This window comes from Desmodus rotundus, chromosome 1, assembly GCF_022682495.2.
Source record: "Desmodus rotundus isolate HL8 chromosome 1, HLdesRot8A.1, whole genome shotgun sequence".
NCBI lineage: Eukaryota > Metazoa > Chordata > Mammalia > Chiroptera > Phyllostomidae > Desmodus > Desmodus rotundus.
Genome location: NC_071387.1, coordinates 56,473,286 through 56,489,137, shown reverse-complemented (window position 1 = coordinate 56,489,137; position 15,852 = coordinate 56,473,286). Strand labels below are relative to the sequence as shown.

The following is a 15,852-nucleotide window of genomic DNA, read 5'->3' as shown; positions in this document are numbered from 1 at the left end:
TAGAAAAAAGCGATGTGTGTAACACATCGCGAACCGAAAGCATTTCAACACACATTCCGTTCCTGCACATACAACTGACCAGCCAAATACTGGAAAGTCACTGTGCATTTCTTCGTGCACTTTTGCGAGAGTTATAACCATTGTATCATTACACAGTAAGAACTAAATGAAGAATTGATGCAATCTCTAGAATTTATGAATACTTATTGACTTAGGGATTACCCCAAATTAGAATTGACTTGGTAGGTATTTTCTATAAGCACAGGAGTTTAGAAAATATGCATTGCCTCTCTGATAACCAAATCTCTGTGATTGGTTATATCCCCCTAGATTCTCTATGATGACGGGAAAATGGTAGAAGAAGTGGATGGTCGAGCTACACAAAAGTTAATTGTCAACCTGAAGCCCGAGAAGTCATACTCTTTCGTGCTGACGAATCGCGGGAACAGTGCTGGGGGGCTGCAGCACAGGGTGACGGCAAAGACCGCACCGGATGTACTACGCACCAAGCCTGCCTTCATTGGGAAGACCAACTTGGATGGCATGATCACTGTGCAACTGCCTGCAGTCCCTGCAAACGAGAATATAAAGTAAGTTGGTTGAAGAGTTAGCGCTGAGGGGTAGAAATGCCCATAGGCAAAGAAAAGAAAGTGAAATCTCAGCATTACAGAGTTATAAAAGAGTATGTTGCTGTACACAGAGCAGCAGCTCCTTCTGCGTAGGCTCGGAGTTTTGTTACGCACTTTCTGTCGCACCGTGTTCTGGTGGTCGTTGTCCTACAGATTCTCGTTAGTTTCACTTTGAATGTTTCTTGTGTTCCAGGAGAAATGTTACTTAGGAATGTAGAATGGCAAACAGAACGTGGTCCTGTATAAAGGAGTTTATGTCATCATGGGTAGAGTAACATGAATAGTTGACTGACTCTAATATGTGGCAAGATATGGTGGGGAAGTCTGACAAATTACTATAAGCCTAAAAGAACTGAGATGAATTAGATAAGGAAAAACACTGTATGACATTAAAATTTGATATATGTGCTCAAAGATAAATATTTCAAAGGTTAAAGTTCAGAATGACATTGGAAAAAATCATGTAAGTTCAAAATTCAGGTTTCTCTGGACTAGATGGAGCACAGTATAGAAATCATGGGCCTGCGGTGGAAAATTAAACCCAGTCAGTTAAGTAGTTTGTTGGTTGTATATAGTTATTTGCGGCCGAGAGAAGACATAGCCAGTATAATTGCTCATTGGTTATAGCCAGTAGAAGAAAAAAAGTATTTTCAGTGAAGTATATTAAGTTATGAGTACTGTGGTAGGCCCTGGAGAATACAAAGGACATTATCCTCTCCTCAAAGAGCTTGCCTTCGAGTGGAGGATACAGACAAATGGATGTAATACGTATTAATGATAGAGTTATGCTTATGTTAAGAGCAGCCAAACCAAAATGAAGTGGGTTGAAGAAGTTTCTGAATTTAATCTTGAAGGGCAAATAAGAGGCATAAATAAAATCAGAGAGAGAGAATATATGCAAAAGCCCATGAGTCCAGGAAGCAAGTGATTCTGAAAGGCTGGAGCCCGGAGTGCTTGTTCAAGCGCGGCGAGAGAGGTGTGTGAGAGCCAGCTTGTGCTCAGAGCTGGGACAGTGTTCTGCAGTCAGGGAGAATCCCCTGAAGGTTTTTATTTGTATAACCAAGTTTTCCTTTTCCCATTTTAGGAAGTTTTTATTAAGTGCCTACTGTATGTGCTCTCTGCTTGGGATAAGACTAGATCCTTTCTCATTTCTTCTATCTTACACAATCAAGTTTAGATGAAACTTGCTATGAAAGATTTGGAGGCCAACTAGAGGCATTTATACATACAGGGGTGTGCAAAAGGAGGTTTGCAGTTATGAGTATGTGAAACATGGAATTAATAAAGCTATCGTAATAATCATAGCCTGCATGTCTTTTTCCGTATAAACAACTGTAACCCTACTGTTTCCCACCCCTATAGAGCTGTAGACTCCTGGAGCCTATATGTTCAGTGGCAAGCTAGTGAGATCACTGGGACAGCTCTTAGGGAACGTGGCACCTGAAGGTATACGTTAGTGGGAATTGGAGCAGCATAGACAGAATTGTTGGGAAGTCATCCCGTAGTTAGGAGACACTGGGCAAGTAAAAAGATTCTGAAGACGGTGATGGTGGATCTATGCAGACGCAAACCAGAGCAGTAGTGCGGTAGGAATTAGAAGTTGCTTCATTGAAGAGATCAGCGCAGAGAAATCCATCATACATGGCTCTGGGGTTAGAGTGCGGATGTCAAAATGAGTGATGCTGCCATTCGTCCTAAAGGGTAAAACAGAACAATCAAGAGGAAATTAATGAGTTTCATTTTGTCTGTATTTTCCATTGAGGTATCAGGGAAGTATCTAATTAGAGATGTGGGCTTAAAGAAATGACTAGGATTAGGGTAGGCATTTGGGAAGCACTAACAGAGCAGCAGCGGTTTTCTGAAGAGAGAGAACCACTGAGACAGTGAAGTGAAAGTATGAAACAAAGGCCGACAGTACAGGTCTCAGTCGTTAGGAATAAGGGAGCAGGTGGAGGGAGGCCATGGAGAAGAGCTTGTTAGAACGTTAGGGGAATTGAGCCAGGGTCATAGCAAAGGAATTTTTAAGAATATGGGTAGAGTGAGACAATTTTCAAAGCTCCAGAAAACTTTGAAGCATGTGACTAAAAAAATCAGCTGTGAAAACGTAAAATTATAAACAATAAGTTTTCAATTTACTGCCATTTGTGAAATTTATGAGAGTGTGATAAATCTGGCCACTTTAGACTCAGCCAAAAGACAGTCTTTCCTGGCCCTGGCTGGTGTGGCTCAGTGGATTGAGTGCCGGCCTATGAACCAAAGGGTCACTGATTCAACTCCCAGTCAGGGCACATGCCTGGGTTGCGGGCCTGGTCCCCAGTGGGGGGCACGTGAGAGGCAACCACACATTGATGTTTCTCTCCCTCTCTTACTCCCTCCCTCCCCCTCTCTCAAAAATAAGTAAATAAAATCTTTTAAAAAAAGCTTTCCTGAAAAAGCATTGTTATTATTTACTTGATAAAATAATTGGAGGATTTCAGCCAGATGATGGAAATTCCAAAAGGTTCTTACTAAAATAAATTCACTGAAAAACAAGGTCTACATTTCTATTTACTCTTCTTTGGCTATCATTCATAAAATTGAAAATGAGAATGAAATATTGTACAATTGTTATTCCAACAAAATTTAATATGAAGGTGAGGTTATATTCATCCGTTGATTGTCTAAATATTCTGGGGATGGTTTTTGATCTCTCACCATAGTGCCATGCAGTGTGTAAGGGCAATAACACCGACTTTTTCATCGCTATTACACAGCACAGTTCATTGGGGAGTTTGGACAAGTACGAAATCAGTTGAAGTGGAGTCCTGTGGTACCAAAGATTAGATACATAAGGAAGGCCACAGGAGGGGCTCCCAATCCTGCTTTAATAATTCAGGGAAGGGGTCCTAGAGAGAGCAACATCTAAGCTGAGGCCTAATGAATGATGTGAAGTTACCTGGCTCGTGGAGTGGGGGCGGGGACACTGGCCCGGTCGCTCAGTTGGTCAGAGCATTGTCCCTATGCGCCAAGCTGTGGGCGATCCCTGGTCAGGGCGCATACAAGAAGCAATGAATGCATAAATAAGTGGAACAACAAATTGAAGTTTCTCTCTCTCTCCTCCCTCTCTCTTTCTGTCTGTCTGTCTCAAATAAAAATATAGTAAGAGGACAGACAGCATATGGGATAGTGCATAAACAAGATAAAGACTAGCATTTGTTATTTGTCCATGTCGTAACCATCCACTAAGACTTTTTAGTTGCCATCCAATAAACATATATTCTGTTCACACTGTATCTCCAGTGCTAGGACTGGGAATAGAGAGATGACTGAGATAATGAAGCCCTATGTCACCGTGGGAGAACAGATACAGAAGGTAGATAATGTGAATGTAATGGGTTAAGTACTGCCAGGTACTGTGGACACATAAATACAGAGTTTTAGCCCGACTTGGGTGTCAGGGAAGGTATCCATCCAGAAGCAGCTAATATCTCATCTGAGTTTTGAAGGATAAAAAAGATTTAGAAAGTGTAAAATAGTTGCAAACAATGAAAGAACATGGAAAAGATATGGGCTCTAAATTCAACCCTTTGAAACATGCACTATTTAGCAAAAGAGCAATCGGAAGATGAAGAGTATAGTGTATTCTGTACTATTTACCATTACTTTTCAAGATTTGATTTATATGAACAAATATTTTAGTAGATATGTACCAAATTGGCTTGGTAGTATTTGATAGACATTACTGTTTCATTTTCCAACTTCTGAATGAATTGAGAATTATTGGGGAATCTGGTCTTTTAGTGTTTTTCTTTAGCTTGTTTAGATTTTCTTTGTTTTATTTATGTACTTCCTCCTCTTGTATTTCAAGTGGGAATCATGGAAAAGGGATAAGAGTTGGTAACAAAGAAAAGAGACCATTAGAAAACAAAACAAAACAAAAGCAAGAAATTATGAAAAAATGTTCTCGAAATGAATTAAGATTCTCAAAAGTATATGCTAGCCATTGTGGGGATAAAAAAGAGCAAAAGGACCTGAATACATACTTCTCTAAAGAGGACACACAAATGGCCCATAGACATATGAAAAGATATCAACATCACTAATCACCAGAGAGATGCAAATTAAAACCACAAGGAGATATCACCTCACACCTGTCAGAATGGCTACATCAGTAAATCAACAAACAACAAGTGCTGGAGAGGACGTGGAGAAAGGGGAAGCCTTTTGCACTGTTGGCAGGAGTGCAGACTGGTGCAGCCACTGTGGAAAGCAATATGGAGATAACTCAAAAAATTAAAAATGGATCTGCCTTTTGAGCCAACAATCCCACTTCTGGGAACACATCCGAAGGGACCCATAACACTAATTTGAAAGGACAGAAGCGCCCTGTGTTCATTGCAGTGTTATTTGCAATCACCAAGGTATGGAAGCAGCCCAGTGTCCATCAGTAGATGAGTGGATAAAACAGTTATGGGACATTTATACAATGGAATACTACTTGGCTGTTAAAAAAAGAAGAAAATTTTACCCTTTGCAATAGAATGGATGAAGCTGGACAACGTTCTGCTGAGTGAAATAAGACAGAGAAAGACAAATACCATATGATTTCACTCATACGTGGAATCTAACGAACTAACTGAAGTAACAAGGAAAACAGACAGATTCATAGATGGAGAGCAGATGACAGCTAGTGGAAGAGGATGGTTGGGGGTGAAGAGCTTGAGAGGAAAATGGAGTCATGGACATGGACAGCAGTGTGGTGATTGCTAGGGGGAGGAGGTAATAAGGGGACTAAATGGGACAAAAAATACAATAAAGATTAAATAAGAAAAGAGCAAAAAACTAAGAAAAGTACTTGAATGGAAAAAGTATCAGAATCATAGGAAATGAAAAAGCAGATCTCCACTTAGCAAAACAACAACAACAAAATTTAGATAATTTACATCGGGGTGACTTTTTATAGCATAGTTACCCATCCTTCCTTCTAGGTGGGTTCACGTGGTATGGTCACAAATTACAAGGCTCTGTGTGCCATGTCCTGCCACTTGTAGTAACTGGCGAGTGTAGAAATCAAAGAAGTAAAAGAATGTAGCTTTTTGTTCAGTATTTTATGAATGGAATACGGGGAGCTAACAATTGATTCCAGAGCTGTGGTGTGCGTTGCTAACTTTTATTTAGGTAAAAGCTATCTAGAAAAATGCTTCCAATTTGTTTTCTAGTAAAATGCAATTTTGGTGATTGAAGGGTTGTTTTGTTTATCAAGAGAAACCATGCTTTTCTCATTTCCAGCCATGGTACTTGGGAGACCTGATCACTACCCCCAACTCCTCGCCAGTTAAAAAAGGAATTTGTCTCTCATAAATGCAGTGCAGCCATAGTTTCTTGCTTCTGCATTAGGCCTCCACTTGGTTTTTGTGTGGAGAAGCAGAGGTGCGCCCTCAGGGAAAGGCTACATTTCTCATGAAACAGCAGGTTCTGGTACCAGGAATTTTGTAGCCGTTCAGCCTTGTGTTTGAATACTTTTAGGAGGCAGAGTGCTGGTCAGAAAATGTAGCAAACCCATGGTTTCTCAGTAGCAAGCTGTGGTCACAGACAGAACTTCTGTGACTTTATAGAGGCAGATTTTACTCTGGGTGGTAAGGAAAAAAAAAAAAGTGCCACACAGATTACCCTAAGAGAAAAAACTGCCAGAAGACACCAATATAAATTAATTTCACAGTAACCATTTTATATTTATGAAAACAGTAGAAGAGGAGTATTTTATGAAATATTAAATTTCTTCGGTCATACTAATTTTGCTTTCAGATTCTCTACTTTTTCTTCTTTTACAAAAGAAGACAGTCTTGGAAGCATGGCTTACAAAGCTGCTTTATAAAGTGTGTGTGGCTGCTATTAGTTCAGTAAAGTGATGTCTACTGAAAGTTTAATGAGAAATGATTCATTCATCACAAGTTGTCAATTGAAGTGGTAAAGCCTTAAATTTGTATAGTGCTTTACACTATACTGAAGGTACTAGAAAATTTACTTAAGCCTCACAAAAAGCCTGTGTGGTTGGCATCCTTCTCCCCGTTTACAGGTGAGTTAAGTGAGGCCCAGAGACTAAATAGCCTGGCCAAGATCATGTAGTTGATGCTAATGATCGTTAGTAGTGACAGAGGGCTTCCTTGGTGCCATTCAGAAGGACATTGCACACACATTAACTGATGTAATCTTCACGAGAAGGGTGCTTTTCATTACAAAGCTGAGGAAATGTGGAGAGGAACGAACTGGCTCTGGCAACGCAGTGGCAGAACCAGAAAGGCAAGATTTGGACACGGGCAGTCTGGCTCCAGAGCCCGCATGTTTACCCACGACGTAGAACTCACTGGCCAAGCAAGGACAGTTTTTTCTAGGACAACTGCTGGACTCTCAAGAACTCCACAAGTAGGCACCGACAGGACTGGCCCGGACAAGCCTTAGTACCAAGAGGAAGCAGGCAGAGCCACACGGCCACAGATCACGGAAACACGGGAAGGCCTGGAGAGTCAGCAGTTGGCCAGGAGGATTCAGACAAGAGGTGAAGGGAGGAGCTGACCGCAGGTCGGCATTGTCCCTGCATTTTACAAAACAAATGAGGAAAAGGAGGCTTAAGACAGTTAACTTCTCTGACAACCCAGAGCTAAGCCCAGAAACCTTAATTTAAACATAGAAACCAGAAGGAGCATTCAATTTGTTTTGGTTTTTCTCTGGTAAATTAGTTTTATTTAAACAATACATACCCAAATGACTATAGCAAAAAAAAAAAAAAAATCAAAACTTATGAAAGGAATAAATTCCTCATTAAACCCAGAAATGGATTTCGGCCTCCCAGTTGAATAACGAGTTTGAGAGTGTTAATACGTACTGCTAACACAGAGAGCCTGGCTGAATTGGCAGTGGGCCTGCGCAGAGGCCAGGGCTCGCCTTCCCGTGTAATTACATGGAGCTGGGCCCCTGGGTAGCCACATATTAAATAAAATTAGTAAAACTTTACTTAATATAATTAAAATTCTGAAGGGCAGACTTAACTTACCTAATTAAATGTAATATATTGGGAAAACACAGCTTACTTTACAAGTAGTCAAGGGCTTTCTAGATATATTTTTCCTGAAGTTATTTACTTGTCTTGTTAGTTTAAAAGTTAAAGTCCATGTTGAAAAGGGTGTTTTGAGCCTACCTTTGAGTCAGACAAGCAAAGCAGTGTGAAGTTTAATGTTACCCATAAATAAAGCTGATCTAGTTTCAGAAGCAATTTCTTTACGTCTTTCATTTCAAGCGAGTTGTTTTTAGATCATACAGTTTGGTCGGAGACTGGACTGGAGGGGTCTAAACTCAACATTGAGAGAAAGTTGGGAGACAGAAACCATCCGGATACGTGACTGTGGACTGAGACCGAGGCAGTGACAGATGTCATGAGGAGAGATGAGAACACTGGAGACAGGGTTTGGAAGTAATAGGACTCGGTAGTGGGTTGGGTATGAGAGAGGGAAAGATGAAGTGCAGATTTATTTTTGAGGCATTTTTTTTTACTTTAATCACAATAAATTTGAGGTTCTTTTGTGACATGGAAATGGAGACATACAGTTAGAACTGGATAAACCTGTAGAGTTCGGAGGAGCATTCTGGGCTGAAGATACGGATCTGTCCATCATTTGCATGTCGGTAAAAACTGATGCTCGAGGAGAAATGAGAACTCCCAGGAAGAAAAAGAGTGAATAGAAGTTCTTGGACAGCCTTGAGGAACTCTGTCATTTAATAACCAGGTTGCAGATAATAAATGCTGCTAAGGAAATAAGGTTAACCTGGTGAGGAATATGAGTAGAAAGCCAGGAGAGTTAGATACAGAGAAAAATGACTGAGAGGTTCTTACCGACTTTGTCAGATTCTGTTAAGAGCTCAAGAAAGAAGAGGGTCAAACACTCTCCTTTTGGCGTAACATTCCCAAGGTGGCTGAGCACCCTGGCGGGGCAGTGAGGTGGGCTGATGCGGCAGGAGCCAGAGCACAGTCAGCCAGACGTGACTGGAAGGTGAAGAAACAGCAAGAGCATGCGGCTCTTCTCAGAACTGGGGCACTGAGGGGTAGGACGGAGAGGGATGGTGACTCCAGGGGGATGTGGCTTGCTTTTTTTTTTTTTTTAAATGGCAGATACTTATGTAAGGTTGAGAGCAAACGTTTAGGATCCAAGGAGGACGAAGCGGCTGAGACATATGAGAGAGAAGGGGTGTGGTGTATGGTGAACTTCCTAAGAGGGAAAGATGGGACCGGTAGGGCCAGTACTTCTACTGTTTCAGAAGGAAAGCTTACGGTTGTGTACGCACCTAGGTAGGCTTGTATCGGGTTGGCCAAAAAGTTCATTTGGTTTTTTCTGTTGGATGGCTCCAGCAGTGCTTCGTTGTCTTTAACTTCATTAGAAACAATGTTGCTAGATTGTATTGTGGCAGCTGTCATTCAGTGGGCATTTAAAAACATCAGAATTGGTGGGTTTTGTGCAGCCATTTTAATATTGAAGATGGAAGAAAATATGCTATGTTTTTGGCATATTATGCTTTATTATCCAAGAAAGGTAGAAATGCAACAAGTGCAAAAAAAAGATTTGTACAGTGTATGGAGAACGTGTTGTGAATGATTGAATGTGTCAAAAGTGGTTTGCAAAGTTCCCTGGTACTGTTGACATTTTGGCCAAATACTTCTTTGCTGTGGGACTGTCCTATGCATTGGGAGATGTTTAGCAGCAGCCCTGGCCTCTACCCACTAGAAGCCAATATTAGAGAATAGATGACATACTCAAAATATCCAAGTCAATAAAGTTATTGGTGAAAATGAAAAATGTGTCTTTTATGGGAAAAACTAAACAGACTTTTTGGCCAGCCCAATAGGTTGGTAGATAGGAGATGAGGGAATTCTTGTCTGAATGTTTTCATTTTCTCAGTGTATAAGTGATAAGGCCATCATCTGGGGGCAGCAGGGGAGGTTAGGAGGTTCAAGGTATGAGGCCAAGGGAGAAAGTTTGAAAATATGAATGTGTCAAATGGAAGGACTAGGTAACTGAAGAAGTTGTGGTCGATTGGCAGGAAGCTTTGAAAGTGTATGTGAGTTTGCCGATCATGAATTTAAGGCATCATCCTGCCCTGTGTATTTTCTCTCAACCTGTGTTCAGCTCCTTGGCTTCGGGCCCAGAGAGAGGCAATGACAGATTTCAGCTATGGTAGAGTGGAGGATGTTGACTTTGGGAAGGCAGATTTCAAGGATCTCAGAGCCCTAGCGGTTCACGGGCCAGTCCTAGAAAAGAAACCCAAACCCTAACTCTGAGGTTCATGGGAACAAACCACCACCCTGTGAGACTGCAAGGGAAGCAGTATCCTCAGGGGAAAAGTAGGTTTCAGGAGGGGCAACCACATGGGCGTTTACAAAGCCATAGTTGCAGAGAACACCGTTGACATGTATGGATTTAGACTCAGGAAAGACATTTTATTACGTGGAGTTCTAAACTCCCAGCACCCAATTTCTTTCACTGGGCAAGAGCTGCTTTGAAGCAAGCTCCACAGTGACTAGTCTAGATGAACGCTTTAGATGTCAGTGGAGAATATCCAGCCACACAGTTAATTGCCAAGGGGGAGGCTCTTCAGTGTCTCCCAGCCACAAGTAATACGGATAGTTGGAGAGTGCTGCAGAAGAAAGAACGGATTCTTTTCTCATGTACAAGAATGGCAACTTCAAGTGCAAAAGCAGAAAGAAAAGTTAATAAGATTCATCAGCTTAACCTTGATTTACCAGATTCTAAATGAGGACAATAGGAGCTCTGTGACAGTGTTCATTATCATTACTTTAGGCGAAGAGAACCTGCCCTGCCTTTGTGCAACTGGTAGGGGAAGCGAGAGGGTCCCTGACAAGTGTGTTTATCAAGTACATCTGCAGTGTTCTTTTGCACGCTCAGTTGCATTCCTGTCATTCTTTTCCATGCTCATTTAACATGATGGACTTGTTTGGCAAATTCTCCGGGTGGTGGGAGGACAGGGAGAGGAGGAAGCTTACTCTGGATTACAAAACAAAAAATACTAGCGCCTCTCGTACAATCCAACTCTTTATTCTCCTCATCCGCCTTGATCATCATGATCATTTGCAAGGAAGAAAAGGGATGGCTCGGTGACGCAATCCTGTAAGTCTGTGAGCAGTGGCTCAGAGCACCATGGGTCTGGCGTGGTCGTCTGGTTTGACTTGAATTCTTGATTAGGGAGCAGAAAAGAGTTTGTCAAGTTCTTTACCCTGCACGGCAGGGAATTTCCCTGTGCCTACTGAATAAGGTAGTTGAGAGGCCTCTCTCCCACCTCGGTGCTCAGTACTGGGTGGCATTAGTTTAGTGCTATATGCACACGCTGTGCTAAGTGCTGTGTGTGAAGTTGCTTATCTTGCCCAGATAGCAGCTTGGTATTTTTTACTCTCATTTTTCAGGATATACAGCTGAGATTCAGGGATGTTAAATGATCAGCCCAAGACCACATAGCACATTAGTGGCAGAGCCTGAATTCTGGGCCAGGGATACCTCCAGATGCCACATTTTCACAAGAACACTCTAGAGTTCTACTGTCCAACAAATATAATGAGAGCCAGGTGCAAAATTTTTAATTTTCTAGCCACTACAGTAGAAGTCAAGGAAAGGAGAAGTTAATTTTAATAACATTTTATTTGACCCAATATATCCGGAATATTATCATTTTAATATATGATCACTATTAAAAATTATTGCTGAGGTATTTTCCATTTATTTTCCACACTAAGTCTCTGCAATCCAGTGTCTTTTATGTTGATAGCACATCCCAGCTCAGACTAGCCGCATTGCAGGCACTTCATAGCTACTGGTTCCCACACCGGACATCACAGCTCCAAACTCTGCTTATGGAAGCAGAGTTCTTTATCATAGAGTGTTTGCTGAGTTCGTTACATGTTTTGTTTTGAGATGAGTAGAAAGAGGCCTTCCTATGCATGCTATTGGTCTCTGTGATACAATGTTAGTGCCCACCCTGCCATCCCGTTCCCCTGTGTGGCAGCCTTCTGAAAGTTTGTGAGTGTGGGTGGGTGTGTATGTATGTGTTTATTTTCAAAATAAATCTCCACAAAACTTATGGAGTCCTTAATAAGTATTGGATTATACAAGGGGAAAAAAGAACAAAAAATAAAGAGCTAGACTATTGCTAAGATTAAGATATACTTAGGTTTGTATCCCTTTAATATCTGTTTTAACTGAGGCAATAATGTAATCTCTCTGGATTTGTCTCTTTGTTATCTGTTCTTATAGGATTTTTGAGGGGGCAAAATAAAATTATGCATTAAGTATACTGCCTGGGAAGTAGGAAGTGATGAATATGTTAGCCAATATTAGACACTTATGTGCAAAGTCCTTGTATAATTGCTAGCAAAGGTTGGTATCAGCATAACCATGAATGCAAGAGCAGAGTATAGACTATATGGAAGTTACAAAACAATTTTACAAACGACCCATATCTACTTGGGGACAGGTTACTTTATACATTAATTAAATTTTAGTCAACCATTCTCAGCTGAAGAACTCAGTTACTTTCATCTCTTCCTATGCACGTTTTACATTGAGAACTATTTTGAAGGCCTTTAGGTAGTGATTGTCTGCAAATTTCTGTCATAATTATGTTAAGGCTTACAATTTGATGGGTAGAAAGAAAGGGGAGCATTTTTGCATCTTTATAAAATTGTTATGAGATAATGAGTAATTTTTCAGCTCTTAATTTTTTATCCAAATAAAAGTAGGGGTATCTTAGGGATATATAAGTAAAAATATCATTGTCATAACATAGGCATTGTATGAGCTAAGAGTAATTTTACATTTCCCTTTTTAAAAATTATCTTGTAAATTGCTGTCATAGAAAATATTTGGTTCAGCAGCTTGTGTTGGTGGATTTCAATATACCAGCCTTGTATGTGTCCAGCACCAGGGTCCTAACAAACTGTGCCCACTCTGTTTATGATCCCTAATAAAGAGCAGTCAGCCCTGGTGATAGTACCATATAAGCTCATTGAAGTCACACATAAATGTCTACCCATGTTGTTTTTTAAATTGAACAAACAGGTGGTTATTTGTCATTGATGGACAAGTCACTCCATCTCCATAATTTGCCTTCAGTCTCAATCACTGGCCTGTGGAAGATTTAAGGATATAGCCCTTTATTTTTCTCTCTGAACTAATGTTATTTTTGTCTACGCATTCTCGTGCAGAGGTTACTACATAATAATTGTGCCTTTGAAGAAATCTCGTGGGAAATTTATCAAGCCATGGGAGAGTCCAGATGAAATGGAATTAGATGAGGTAACTATGTCTTTGTTGGCTGTCTTTCATTAGTTATTTAATTTCTTAAACATCCTCCTCCTCTTCATAGAGACCTTTCAGCGTCCAATCCAGGTGCTGACTTCTGCATGGCTGGCTGGTCAGCTGGCTGTTCAGGTAGTTAAGTGCTTTGGGTGTGTTAACCTCCCGGGATCACAACAAAGAGCCTTTTGCTTTAATTAAAAGACATTAAGCTGCAATAAAACTCACAACCTGTCTAATCTTTGTTGGCTCTAATATTTTGCCCCTTGCCCTTTGTCAAACATGGCACAGAGGTGTGAGGAGTGAAGTGAATTGTTAGTAAAGACATAATCACCAATGTTATGAATCCCACACTCCACTCCATTAATGCAGTGGTGGCTGCAGCTGTTACACATGTTGAGTTGCGTTTTGCAGCAGAGTTCAACATTTGACACACTGTGCATTCTTGACCAGGTTCTTCCAGAGTTGTGCTGATTAGCTTTTGGTTGCCTTATTCTATAATCGGTAGGATTTCAGACTCAAAATTGTATTTAACTTCAGGGGCAAACAAAAGAAACAACATTTTGAGCTAAGGAAGAGATACAGTACAGAAAATAGAGCAACTGTTAAGTGAGTATGATTTTAATTTCCAAAATCTTACCACAACAGTAGGTACATTTTAATCTATACTCATTTTGTAGAAAGAATATTTGTAGTTTTTGAAAGTTAATATATAGTATGAAGAATAAGACCTAATTATTGCCTACCTCTAGTTAGATGAGAAAGCTGTGATCAGAAGTATTAAGCCGGATTGCCCAGAAAGCCACAGCATGTTAATGGCTATGCTTCAGATTTTGAAGTGCAGGAGAGACTTTGCTGTTTTAACGTGATCTGGCTCAGATCAGTGCAGTGGGGAAATGGGAGATTTTAATACAACCGTGGCCCCATATTATTGCCCAACCTGTTATTTCTAGGTATTTTCCCTGCCTCGGTTAGCTACAACAAAGCAAGGAAAAGCAAAGAGTCCCTAAGTGCATTACAGGGAAGGGGTGTTTATTTCACACATGTCTGCACTAAGGAGACAGTGATCTGACACATAAGGGCTGGTCGCTTCCTCTGGCAGGCATATGCCATCTCTGGAAGTGTGGTTCATCACCACCTTCATCTGCGTGAAACCCAAGCTGAGAAAGTCAGATGAGTTCAGGGTCAGGACTGCGCTTTTGTGTCACTGTTGAGTGAGACGACGAGCTTTGGAGAGGTACAGATTGAGAAACGCTTCGAGTAATGTTGTCAAGTACTTTATGTTATAAATTTTATTTTTGCTATTGATATAAAGGAACAAAATCATTTTTCTGTGGTGTTAGATGAATAGTTATTCTTCATCCAAATATGCAAAATGACCAGCTGATCCTTCTGTAAACATTTCGACACAAGGTATTTTTTAGTTGCAATCAGTTAATCCTGAGATATTCTTTATTATTTTAATCAGTTTTAGTTGAATTACCAAATTCAGTTGGACTTGGATTTAAAATGAAAAGGCAGTTTGTAAAATCTATGAATCTTTCTACCTATTTAAAAAAGTTTTTAAGGAATTAAAATCCTGGCCAACAATGGTATCTAATACTTTTAAATAATAAGATTTCCATATAAGTGGAGCCATTGGGTGGTAAGTAATAGGAAGCTGATTCTCTTTCACAGCCAGGTTTTAACCTCCGGAATGCACAGCAATGCTAATGAATTAAAGTATAGAGCTATATGACATTGAACTTTCGTGCAATTAAATTCTATGGGTCTGTGCTGCTGATTCCCATAACAAAGGGTCATTTTAATCATCCCACACGATGTGGTGCATTAATCTGTATAATAGTTTGATAAAGAACTTTTATTAATTCAAAATCTTTGGGTCAGGATGGGTTGTTACCCACTTTTCTTACTGATATAGTTGAGACCACATTGTAGAATTAATGGTGGAAGAAATAAGATATGCATTGACTGGAAAATGAAAATTATTTCTGATAAGAAACCAAAGCCCTTGATATATCATCTGGAATTACCTCCAATACATCTTGTAACCACTGTGGAGGGGAACAAAGGAAAGTGGGCTACGACCTCACTTCATGCATACTCGTTCAGTGTCCGATCCCTGCAGACAGTTTTCCATGGGTTTTTTTTGTTCATACCATGAATAGTAAAAGCATTGTAATAATTTTATCCGTAGCTTGGTACTGTCAGGTTTGACAAAGCAGTGCTCCTCTCTTGAATGTATTTCACCAAGTGATTTTTTTTAGAAGGTCTATAATTCAAGTTGTTCAAACCATATCATCAAGCAGAATGGTGGCCTAAGGGGATTTCCACATGTATGCCTCAGATCTAGGCCATAAAAAATGGAAAGAGGCTTTCTAAATAGAGTCACTCTCAATATTGTGTTTTGAGCTCATTTGTCCTTTGTCTGGGGATAACTTCCCCATAATAAATTTATAGACTGGAGCTGCTGTTGTCTAGGTCAGACTGGCAGAGCAGACATTGATAGTCAAAATGGATGTGGGGCAGAATGACTCCTGAAATGTTAGTTATATGTAATTCGGGGCAGTCTTGTAATATATCATAAGCTTTTCATCGTGTTGTACTTCAAAAGCTTGCTGTGAAATAAGGTGGTCATTTGAGGTTGTAACTTCAACAGGCTTCGGTGTCATCTGAGCATACTTGACTCGTTTAAAGAATAACGCAGGAAGCATCCTGCGGAGATGAGAGCAACCTACAGGGCAGAGCTGATTTTTCAGGTTTGACCTTAATGAATGGTCACATTGGATTTAAGGAGCGCCAAAAACTCAAATATATTTTTCTAACGTACTTCCTCTAAGAATCTTCTAAAGAGACCCTCGCCAGAGGTCTTCATGGGATGACAGTGATGT

At 40.3% G+C, this 15,852-nt stretch overlaps 1 protein-coding gene across 16 annotated transcripts in view; it reads left to right on the top strand.

The window, feature by feature from the left end:
• PTPRD (protein tyrosine phosphatase receptor type D) overlaps window positions 1-15,852 on the top strand; it is a 517,292-nt gene that overhangs the window by 354,937 nt on the left and 146,503 nt on the right. For all 16 annotated transcript variants that reach the window (XM_053924461.2, XM_053924474.2, XM_053924452.2 and 13 more), the window contains 2 exons: window positions 331-590; window positions 12,871-12,961. In XM_053924461.2, the coding sequence (XP_053780436.1) occupies window positions 331-590; window positions 12,871-12,961 (351 nt within the window). The remainder of the gene's footprint in view (window positions 1-330; window positions 591-12,870; window positions 12,962-15,852) is intronic.